The following is an 11,353-nucleotide window of genomic DNA, read 5'->3' as shown; positions in this document are numbered from 1 at the left end:
TTTCGATCTAGGGTTTCTGGGGGGTGGGGGATAAGGGGGACTGGGGGTGGGCCAGCCTGGGTCGGTTGGTTCGGCGGCCAGTTGGGCCGTTCGGCCCAGTTGGCCAGGGGGTTTCCTCTTTCTTTTGTTATTTTTTTGTTTTACCTTTTATTCATTTCTCTTTTATTTTAGTTGCACTATAATTTTGGTTTAGTAAAATATGAAAACAGCTCCAAAAATAGTGTGTCAAATTAATCCACTGTTCTAAGAAGTTTTACCTCAGAATAAAAATAGTTTAGTATTTGGTAAAATATATTAGGAGTATAACTAATTGTTTTGATGTTGTTTTAATCACTTAAGGGTATTTAAATATTTTATAAAGATGTTGTTACTCCACCAATAATATCCATGATTTATTTGTCACATTAAGAACATTTTAGTTTTGACTTTTGAAAAATTTAATTGTTTGACTTGATTTTAAATTTGAATTCGAACCGTTTTTGAACCATCGCGAGAGTAATAACAGTAACCGAGGTGACGTGGCATCATTAGCGTGGAATTACTGTAGCATGATTACCCGGGCGTCACAGGGGAGCTTTTCTCTAAGACTTGAGCTAAAGCAACTCTAATGATGTGAACACATTAATGCTTCATGTAAAAGTGGTAATCCCACTTGTGTTTAAACGATGAGTATGACCTATGATCAAATGCTCTCACTTGGCTCCTAAGTCAATATACTCATATATAGATGACCTAGTCATTGCCAATTGTGTCATAGTCACTAGAATTGGTTGTGCTTGTTTGACACATATTTTATTTGCTATCTTATTGTGTGAGCTTATTGCAATGGATTTTATTCATTCGAGGACATCCAGTTGTTGTTTTGATTGTCTTGGTTTTTTGGCTAAGTGGATGTATAAGAATGCTTAAGCACCTCCTCTAGCTATCTGTCTCGACTTGTCTAAATTCATTCTTGCTATATCACAAAATGTGAACAAGTCGTTTTTGGACCCTCCGGGTGAGTTGCACTTGGAGTCACCGATTTGTCAAAGACTGAATTCCAAAACCTTCTAAATGTCTTTTGGTTTGACCAACTCATTCACATTCGGTCTCACCGAAACCATTTGGATTGATCTGGTTTTTCATCTCGGTGCGACCGATCTGAACCGTCTTGGAGTCACCGATGTGTGGTAGTACTAGTAGTTACGCATCTCAATGCCACCGATCTGTTTCACTTAGAGCCACCGACAGCTGATGGGTATATATACTCCAGCGGGTCCATAAGGTTGAAATTTCTCAAACGTCATGTCCTCGCACCCCACAGCTGTCGTAGCCCCAGTCTCCGAACAGTCGCCATTCCATCCAGCGCGCCCTCACTATTGGATTCCGCTGCCATCAATGGAAATATCTCCCTCTGTTACCACCGTAGAGGATTTGCCCCAAGTTAGGGTAAAATCTGACCCCTTAGTGCTTCTATTTTTGATTCAATGCACTAGGGCTATTCCGTCCATCACGCCCTCGCTGTTAGATTCCGCTGCTGTCAACAGAAATCTCTCCCTCTGTTGCAGCCGTAAAGGATTTGCACCAAGTTAGGGTAAAATCTGACCCCTTGGTGCTTCTATTTTTGGATTCAATGCACTAGGGTTTTCCCCATGATTCATGCCACAGTTTGCCAATCTCTGTTCCCTATATGAATTTCGTACATTAGATTCGAGCAAAAGAATTAGGTTTAAGTTTCCGCCGAATACATCTTGGACCGCCGATTTGGAAATTTCGGAGTCACCGATCTGGCCTTTGGCCATTGCACTAGTACACCTCGGTGCCACAGAGTTGTAGTGATCGGTGAGACCGAGATAAAGTTTCTGTGAAACCCTAGCATCTCGGAGAGACCGATCCACTTATCGGCCTAACCGAAACTGTGTGCCAAGTCTTTGTTAGTGCTTCGGTATCACCGAAATGATCAACTCGGTGGATCTGATATGTCTTCTCTGAAAACTTGAAACTCAAATTGGAACTCAAAATTTTCAAAAATCAGCTGCATTTTTTATGACTCATCTATTCTGCCCATACCCATCTACTTCACAGGGCTTGCAAGATGCCAGAGGCCAGTGACAGTCAGAATAGGAGGAGCAAAGTGTTGATTTGAGTGCAGGCTCTAGTCTTGAGGAAAGCTATCACGAAGGAGAAAGAAGTTCTCCAGATTTGCTAAAGGCGGCCACCAGGGCTAGGAAGAAGAAAAATTCTGATGATGAGGATGAAGACTTTGTTGCAGAAGACAACACCTCAAAGAAGAAGAAAGTTGTGCTTGCCAAACAATATGGCACTGCTGCAAGTATTAGGCCAGCTGGAAGCAAATCAATGGCTGAGGCAGTGGGCAATCAACATAGAATAATTATTAGACATGAAGTACTAAAAATTTCTAAATGTTTGAAATCAAATTATTCTCCTCATGACATCAATGGTAGTCTTTAGCCCTAGTCTTGCATCAAGAACCATCTTCTTTGTTTGCTTTCTAATCACCTCATCAACATGATTCATTTTACCTTTCAGGTTTTCGTAACACACAACTGCAAAATTGTGAGCTGAGTTGGGAGTAGTGCCCATATGTGTGAGGAAAGCACGTTCTTTTCTATTGTTAACCTATTTCCACCTATCAAATCCTTTGACCGTGAATATGTCTGAACCAGACTTCCCAATTGGCTTCTTCGAAAAGAGAAAACAAGGCAAGCAATATGCAAGATTTGTTAGAGGTGAATATTCCAACAAGAAATGGTTTGTGAACCAATCACTTTGAAATCGACGACGGCCAGCCCCTGTCCCATTAAATTCATACTCATCATCAATACATGACCTAATCTTAGAGGCATTATCAGGGATCATGACTAGGATGTCGTGAGGGTGTTCGCAATGTAGAACACATGAGTGATCTTGGAATTGTTGATCTTTCAGAACAAGACGTGACTGAGTTTGAGATTCGTAATCGAGAAACACATACTCATCTTCCAAATGATCTATGGAACATTGCTGGTGTTTCATTAAAATCAATAGAGCATGAGTCCGAATAAATTGGAGTTTAATTTGAGCTATGTAATTTGAAATCTTTATGTATGAGCTGTAAGATTTGTATTTGTATTATAAGCGTATTGTAATATTGATTTTCGAATCATTTCAGCTTTTTGAAAGATCACTTTTTTTAAAAGATCGAATTATTTCAGTGTCCGGAGGAAAAAATCGAGGAAAAGAAAGGGAGGCTGACAAATAGGGATTTTAAAGGCTTGCGTTAGGTCTGTGTGCATCGATTTAAATTTTACGAACACTTCCGAACAGTTTCGCGGACAAATAATGTCGTCCGTTTGGGTTTTGGATCGGAGATTGCCCTAATCAAGACGGCACACCAAACCGACCCAACCTAATTCAGTCATTAGCTCCAGCGAGTCAGCCGATCAACTCGGCGGCTGTTGCCGAAATGAGAGCACGCCCACATTGCTGAAACAATCGGAGCCGTCCACGTGCACCACGGGCCACCAAATCACCATCCGATACGCATAGAGCGGCGGGCTCAACTTACCGACCTGAAGTTTTCAGGCCGAAGCCCGTGCTCCACGCGGTACGCCTACCAGCCACCCCCCCAGATATTTTCAGCCTCCCCCACCACCCTACGCCTGGGCCACCGTCCTACAACAGACACCGACAGCCCGGCCCCACCCGTACCTCACCGCACCGGGTCTGCACGTCATTGACCAACGCCGCTTACGTGCACACCACCGGCGCCCTCCCGTGACAAGCCCGACGCGTGGGGCCCAGAGCCCACCGGCCCACACGTCGGTTAGCGGGGGGCTGGCCGGGCTAGGAGGACACGACACGCCCCCGCCCGTCTTCCCCACCGGACTGGAACTGGATAGTAGTTCGCCTGCGAAACAGAGCGGAGAGGGAAAAATATTAAAGATGGAGCGATCACACCCGCACAGACAGGGAGGAGAAGAAACCAGAGCGCGGCGATTTTATTAATAGCGAGAAAATAAAGGCTGCCGGCGAGGCGTGGGCGCGGGGTGAAAAGCGCGAGGCGATAGAGAGAAAGGAGGGCGAGATCACGAGGTGGGTTTTCTCCTCCGCCCAATCCAGTGCAGTCCACCACCCTCTCGAGGTACGGTGGAGCTCATCATCAGCTAACTAAACTAAAGGCAAGAAGGCAAGGCTTCTTTCTCTCGCTCTTGGATCGCGGGGTCACGGGAGGCGCGCGCGCGGGAGCTTGCTCGGTTGCTTTGCTCCGCGGCGCCGGCGGTGGGGGAAGGAAAGGGGAGAGGGGAGGGAAGAGGGATGGACCGGGCGGCGCTGACGGTGGGGCCGGGCATGGACATGCCCATAATGCACGACGGCGACCGCTACGAGCTCGTCAAGGACATCGGCTCCGGCAACTTCGGCGTCGCGCGCCTCATGCGCAACCGCGCCGACGGCCAGCTCGTCGCCGTCAAGTACATCGAGCGAGGGGAGAAGGTACTTCTACTGCTACTACTAGGTTCTTCATCTTCCTGCATGGGACGAAATCAGAGCTGAAGAGCACGCATGTTGATTTGCAGATTGACGAGAACGTGCAGCGGGAGATCATCAACCACCGGTCGCTGCGCCACCCCAACATCATCCGCTTCAAGGAGGTCATCCTCACGCCCACGCACCTCGCCATCGTCATGGAGTACGCCTCCGGCGGGGAGCTCTTCGAGCGCATCTGCAACGCCGGCAGGTTCAGCGAGGACGAGGTCCGCCCATCCATCATCCTCTCCCTTCCTTTCCATGCCTCATCGGTCGATCACCGATTCGCCATGACGTTCTCCGTTTCTGCGTACGTGGACTGCTACTGATCACTATAGACTATACTAACCGCCCAAGCCTCTGACTTTTCAGGCGCGTTTCTTCTTCCAGCAGCTGCTCTCAGGAGTCAGCTACTGCCACTCCATGGTAACCTTTCCTTTTTGGGAGATTCTACAGTTAGTTAGGCTGTTACGGTAGCTACGACTAAAATGGTTTCGTCTTTTGTTAAGCAAGTATGCCATCGTGACTTGAAGCTGGAGAACACTCTGCTGGACGGGAGCACGGCTCCTCGCCTCAAGATATGCGACTTTGGCTATTCCAAGGTACAGTACTTACTAAAACAAGATGCTTGCTTCACTGTCGCAGGATTGCAGTCTACAGCTAACAGCATATTTTACTCTGCTTACATGCCAAATTGGGAGTTATGCTCTGCTTGACATCCTAGTTTTTGTGTCCTAGTGGATCTACCTGTTACTCTGCTCATTGTTGTTCTGCGTATCTGCAGTCGTCGGTTCTTCATTCGCAGCCGAAATCAACCGTCGGAACACCGGCATACATTGCTCCTGAGGTTCTTCTGAAGAAGGAATATGATGGAAAGGTATGTATACCAGGGTTTAAAATTTCAACGAAATTTCATTGAAAATTTCGCATATTTCGGTGGGGTCCGAAATACTTATAGCCCTGAAATTTTGAGCCCAATTAAAATTAAAATTTAGGTGAGGTAAAATTCATTAAAATCTATTTAATTTGATAACTCAAAATGTGAAATAATTTCTAAAATCTGCGAAATTTTCAAAATTTCGCATATCTCAGTGACGTCCGAATTTTTTTTGTTTCTGAAATTAAAAGCCTTGGTGCATACATATTGGTGCTCCATGGACCATGTTAATATTACTTTTCATGATATCCTGATCCTGTTGTTTTGTGTAATATTCATGCCCATTTTTCTCCACTTGGGCAACCATATTTACATTGTGAAGCATTTCCATTTGCGAGATGCATGATATATATTCCAACGGTACTGCTAGACTCTGCGATGGCATGCATCATCTCAAGTTACCTACCACTAATTGTTTGTTCCTCGATGAAATGAAGATTGCGGATGTGTGGTCCTGCGGAGTGACACTTTATGTTATGCTGGTTGGTGCATATCCCTTTGAGGATCCTGATGAGCCCAAGAATTTTAGGAAGACAATTCAGGTTCCCATTCTGAGCCATCTTAATTTCTTGACAATCTCTGCTCTTGTTCTGAACACAAAGCTAATGCGCTTGTTTTGCCAGAGGATACTGAGTGTGCAGTACTCGATTCCCGATTACGTGCACATATCTGCCGAGTGTCGAGATCTTATCGCCAAGATTTTCGTGGGCAACCCAGCTACAGTGAGTACTTATTACCAAGATTTTCGAGTCACTATATGTTGCATACATATTCCTTTTGAGGTTGATACCTTTCATGTCGACATGCAGAGAATCACAATCCCCGAGATAAGAAACCATCCGTGGTTCTTGAAGAATCTCCCAGCTGACCTGGTGGATGATAGCACCATGAGCAGCCAGTATGAGGAGCCGGAACAGCCGATGCAGAGCATGGACGAGATCATGCAGATCCTGGCGGAGGCCACCATCCCGGCGGCTGGTTCTCGGATCAACCAGTTCCTGAACGACGGCCTCGACCTTGATGACGACATGGACGACCTTGATTCAGACGCCGACCTCGACGTCGAAAGCAGCGGGGAGATAGTGTATGCTATGTGACGGTGCAAAACCTCTCAACGAAGCAGCTATTCTATAAGTTGACCGTAAGATGCCAAGATACTCGAGACACTCAGAAGTCAGGAGGGATAGGGTACCGCGGTGCTTGATAGCCCGCCCACAAATGTTACTTTGTTGTAGTTGGTCTCTGTACTTCCGATGTTGTACAACGGTTTGGCCTTTTGGATGTGACCTTGTGTTGCTCCAATGCTGTGTTGACTATCTCCGCTGATTTGAGAACTGGTAGATCATCTGTAACCCCGTGTGTCATCACATCATGTTTGTACCATGTATATGTGTTGTAGGCAAATAAGAGAGACTACAGTTTGATCAGTTTCGTTTGCTGCCTGCCATTTCCAGCATCTTGTGGGGGCATGAGTGCGTTTCGACCTTTAAGTTCAGATGAGTTTCTGTGTTTCTGCATCGTGGTTCTTGCTATGATTCAGTGTATCCATTTACGTGCAGGGTACCAGGTGTTGAGATATGCACTCTATTATTCAGCAGTTTTGAGTTGTGCATGTTAATATCAGAATTCAGCATATCGTGGGCTCATCTTACCTGTTGAGAAGTTCTGGAGTGAATAAATTCTGAACCATTGTGGAATCTTTCTCTCTGTCTCTCTTTCTCTCCCCCCAGTCAAGGCACACATGACTGATAACGATAGGGCCACGGAGGACAACGTCGCTCTCGGCGCCTCGTCAACCAAACCCAAGTCCTCAAAAAACACAAAGTCAACCAAACCCAAGTAAAACAATCCAGATTAACAAAATAATCCAGATCAATCTCGCAAATTATGCAAAGACCCTGGTTGATACAGTACTTCGCTAAGAAGCATTTGACCAGCATGGTCATCTGATGTACTCCCTTCGCCCCAAAATTCTTGTCTTAGATTTGTCTACATATGGATGTATCTAGTCACATCTTACTGTTAGATACATTCGTATCTAGATAAATTGAAGACAAGAATTTTGGGACGGAGGGAGTATCAAGCAACTGAAACCACAAAAACTGCACATCAATCCTGGATTATTGTCATTAACTCACCACAACCTCCATACATCAAGCAAGCCATTATTTGAAAACAAAAACATCCACCGGATTTATTGCACAGGCAGCATGATCTAAAGTTGAAACCCCTCCACTCACATGTGACAGTTGAGGTCACTGCCAAGGCAGCGATCCAGAGCAAACACATCATGGAGACACCAAGGGATTGAACACATGACCGACGAATAGCACCACGCCTGTGATGTCTTCTCGGATAAGGAAGAGGAAAGGGTGATCCGCGACGAAATCCACCTTCACGGGCTCTACTGGCAGTGACCTAAGTGTGACCACAGCAGCGGTTGCTGCGGCAGCCTCGGTGCCTTCTTCGTTCACCTCGACAAACGACTTGTGGAAAACGGACGAGACGTATAAGCCCGCCGGTGAATCCACCATCTCGGAAAGATCTGCCTCTTTGCTGAATGGCAGCTGGAGACCCAAACCTTTGAGCATATCAGACGCTTCAAATCCAAATGATACCTTGAACTTCGGAAGCTTGAACTGCCCGACAGGAACCTTCTGCACTGGGATATGGTTCTCCAAGAACTCTGGTTCGGTGCTCAACTTGTTGGCCAAGTTCCAGAGACCATCCTGTGCTTCTGGAAGAAGAATGTACATGGAGAACTGCCTCTTGTCCTCGCCTTGCTGGTAAGGAAGTTTCAGTACCTTCAAGCTGTCAGAACACGAAATGTATTGCTTCTTTGTACTGGACATGAATGGTGTTTGAACTGAGCTCCCATCAAGGAGGTGGAACTTCTCATCTTTTGTCTTGGATGCGTCAAACTTCTCAGTCCAAGCTCCTTTGAAATAAAGGGCATTACCAAGAACCAGTCTAGTGGTGTTGTCAACAGACCCTGAAGGGAGGATCTCTTTGATGAGACCTGTTGTGATTTTCTCTACCCAGGAGTTCACTTGACCAGCAACTTCAGCAGCCTGGACCATTGCAAAATACATCAAAACTTAGAACGACTGAAAATCATACTAATAACCATATAAAGTTGCTTGAAATGTATACTCATTTAAATGGTCACCACACCATCTAGAAGCGACATTGTGCAATACCACTACTGCTTTCTGACAATTCTAATCCAGTAATTGTTAGTTGTTTTTTGTACATCTTCTTAGAAAGAAAATTCCGTGAAAGTAATAAATGAAAAGCACGAAAGGGCCTGGAAAAGGCTGAAGTATAGGCCAACGAATTTGCAAGGCTCTAGACATTCCTACATTGATCTAATATACAGTACATACTAGGCTCAAGAGCATAAAAATGTAAACATCGACAAATTCCCCAGGCTTCAAATCCCTAGATAGCACACTAAGAAAATTACACTTTCTAAAAAGATACATTTGATCACAAAAGTAACAGACTAGCTATCCCAAAATCACAGTGATGCAAGTTCCAAAGTGCAAATTATCCGCACAAAGGGGAACTCTAGAGAGCAAGTTAGCAACATGAGACTATAAAAAGTAATACAGTACTTCCAAAGTTCATTTAGTTTCTACTGTTTAGTGAACACCTATACTTCAATAATTAAATTGATTTTTTTTTGGCCAGGCATTAGTAGTTTATCACATTTTTAAGCTTGAGAAGGAAATAAATTGCAAGTTAGTAGTTGAACATTCAGTCGAATTTATTGCATTTACGAAAACAGCAGACATAGAGGCTTCAGCAATGCTCTACAGCTACCTATACGTATATGTAGCAACTCCATACAACAGTACTAAGGGGCTGTTTGGATTGCAGCCCTCGGCTGCCAAACCAAAAAATTGGTCATTGACCGAGCCTGGCTTCCCGTTTGGATGGGAACCAATATTTTGGTGTGCCTAGCCCACTCCCGCTTTCCCAGTTCAGCTCAATGCCAAAAAGTTGGCAAGTCTGGGGTGGCCAAATCCTGCGCCAATAAATTGGCTAGCCAACGATTGGCAAGGCTCACACAGGCAAAAACCAAACAGCCCCTAAAGCTCCTGGTTTTCAACAAAATTACAACACTGTATGGAGTACTAAATTTCAAATCTAGAATGGTTGAAAGACCTAGCAAAACCAACAGATATTCATATCTACATCACATCAGCACAAAACAATCACTTTCGGTCAAAGAATGACACCGCGAACTGTAAACACACAAGTAAATAAACTACCAGCTAGTGATGTCCGCAAATAATGAGCAAATCTGTACTATGTTTTTTTTCTGGTCAAGGATCTTGCCGTCGTGTCAAGAACTAGCTAGACAAGGAAGGGGATCACCTTAGTTTGGAAGTCCACGGACTGTGTCTCGGCCTTGTACTTGCCCACGGCGAGATCCTTGAAGGAAGGCTTGAGCTTGAGCGACGCGTCGACGAAGACGCCGTTGGCGAAGGCGACGCGCGGGCCGCCGGCGCCCGACGCGTCGGCGAGCACGACCTGCACCACCTGCTCGGCGAGCGCGTGGATGCCCTCGGCCCCGCCTTTCTCCGCGGCACCGAGCGTGGCAGCGAGCTGGTCGCGCGTGGCGCCGCCGGCGCCGGCCGCGACGAGGCTGAGCGCGACGTGGAGCGAGAGCGGCGAGAAGGCGGCGTTGCCGGCGGAGCCCTTGGCGTGGGAGGGCGAGGAGATGGCGGAGGCGAGGCGGAGGGCGAAGCGGGTCTGGTGCCCGATGGAGAGGCGGATGTCGGTGGTCGCCATGGCCGGGTGGTTGCTCGTCGGACTTTGGGTGGACTGGAGAGGAAAGGGGGGGATGTACGGGAGGTGCAATTTTCAAGGGTTTCAGGGGTCTCACTGGTTATGTAGCGGGTGCCTGATCAGAGTTTTTTTTAAAAGTAAAAATACCAAAGGGTGGCTGAACAGAGTTGGCATTAATTTCGCGGTGTTCGTGGGAGAAAAGGAGGGACAACGTGTGCGGTCTCCCGGGGTATCGTGTGCCGTTGTGCGTGCGTGACAACGTGTGCGGTCTCCCGCGTACCTACAAACCCTGTTTTTATTTTGGAAATAAAATACGGAAATGTTAACGCCCATACGTGTGGGTGTTTGCACATCGCCCACACGCCTCCATCGCCACTCATTTTGCCACGTATGAATAGATGACATCAGCAGATTTTTTTTTGTTTTCGGCTTAAAAATGTTGTATCTCCTAAATAAAAAAGCGAACTAAAAATCCGTTTTCACCATTAAATCCGTCTCGACGAGATCTTTAAAACTAGACCCCATGTTGATATATTTTTATGATTTTTTTTGCCAGAAGTTGCCACGATGTTTACACTGCAGTTGCCATAGGGCTTAAACTAAAGTTGCCATGTGGCAATTTTAGTTTGTAGATCATGGCAATTTTAGTATTTTGATGATGACAACTCTAGTACTTTGACCATGAAAATTATTTTTTGTATGAACCATGGCAATTTTACGTGCATGTATCATGGCAATTTTAGTTTATGGTTCATGGCAAGTCTAGTTTCTTAATTCCCCGTTTTATAAATGTCAAAATTTACTTTTAAATATAGAAGAAAATAGCTGAAACATATCATGGCAACTTCAGTGTAAACATCATGGCAATTCATATGCAATAGACATGGCAACTTTTAATCCAAAAAAAATTCATCAAAACATATCAACATGGGATCTAGTTTCAAAGATCTCATCGCGAGGAATTTAATGGTGAAAACGGATTTTTAATCGGATTTTTCGTTTAAGAGATAAAACATTTTAAAACTAAAAATCCAAAAAGATTCCTGCATGCATGCATGCGATGACGTGGCAATCAGTTTACATTAGAGGCGTGTGGTGCGTCTCCCTTCCTGC

At 45.4% G+C, this 11,353-nt stretch overlaps 2 protein-coding genes across 3 annotated transcripts; one reads left to right on the top strand and one right to left on the bottom strand.

The window, feature by feature from the left end:
* Positions 1-3,927: 3,927 nt before the first annotated feature.
* Positions 3,928-6,890, top strand: LOC119295112 (serine/threonine-protein kinase SAPK10). 2 transcript variants are annotated; one of them, XM_037573448.1, is made up of 8 exons: positions 4,267-4,473; positions 4,557-4,733; positions 4,879-4,932; positions 5,016-5,108; positions 5,291-5,383; positions 5,881-5,985; positions 6,067-6,165; positions 6,253-6,890. In XM_037573448.1, exons 1-8 carry the CDS (start codon positions 4,297-4,299, stop codon positions 6,538-6,540), a joined length of 1,086 nt encoding a protein of 361 aa, XP_037429345.1. In that variant the 5' UTR covers positions 4,267-4,296; the 3' UTR covers positions 6,541-6,890. The 2 variants fall into 2 exon arrangements, with proteins under 2 accessions (XP_037429344.1, XP_037429345.1); XM_037573447.1 differs by having other exon boundaries at positions 3,928-4,473; positions 6,067-6,890.
* Positions 6,891-7,531: 641 nt separating this feature from the next.
* On the bottom strand, positions 7,532-10,320 carry LOC119295111 (serpin-ZX). Its single transcript, XM_037573446.1, has 2 exons — positions 9,827-10,320; positions 7,532-8,514 (listed from the first exon to the last, which is right to left on the bottom strand). The coding sequence occupies exons 1-2, from the start codon at positions 10,241-10,243 to the stop codon at positions 7,732-7,734; spliced, it is 1,200 nt and encodes a 399-aa protein (XP_037429343.1). The 5' UTR covers positions 10,244-10,320; the 3' UTR covers positions 7,532-7,731.
* Positions 10,321-11,353: the final 1,033 nt, after the last annotated feature.

This window comes from Triticum dicoccoides, chromosome 4B, assembly GCF_002162155.2.
Source record: "Triticum dicoccoides isolate Atlit2015 ecotype Zavitan chromosome 4B, WEW_v2.0, whole genome shotgun sequence".
NCBI lineage: Eukaryota > Viridiplantae > Streptophyta > Magnoliopsida > Poales > Poaceae > Triticum > Triticum dicoccoides.
Note: the sequence above shows the minus strand (reverse complement) of the source record. Positions and strands in the feature narration are given on the sequence as shown.

Bases quoted from the DNA above. Each gene is read 5' to 3' on its own strand.
- LOC119295112 (XM_037573447.1), top strand. From the start codon at position 4,297: ATGGACCGGGCGGCGCTGACGGTGGGGCCGGGCATGGACATGCCCATA. The intron at 5,109-5,290 runs GTACAGTACTTA...GCGTATCTGCAG, and splicing joins GCGACTTTGGCTATTCCAAG to TCGTCGGTTCTTCATTCGCA. The intron at 5,986-6,066 runs GTTCCCATTCTG...TTGTTTTGCCAG, and splicing joins ATTTTAGGAAGACAATTCAG to AGGATACTGAGTGTGCAGTA.
- LOC119295111 (XM_037573446.1), bottom strand. From the start codon at position 10,243: ATGGCGACCACCGACATCCGCCTCTCCATCGGGCACCAGACCCGCTTC. The intron at 8,515-9,826 runs GTGATCCCCTTC...GCAATGGTCCAG, and splicing joins CCGTGGACTTCCAAACTAAG to GCTGCTGAAGTTGCTGGTCA.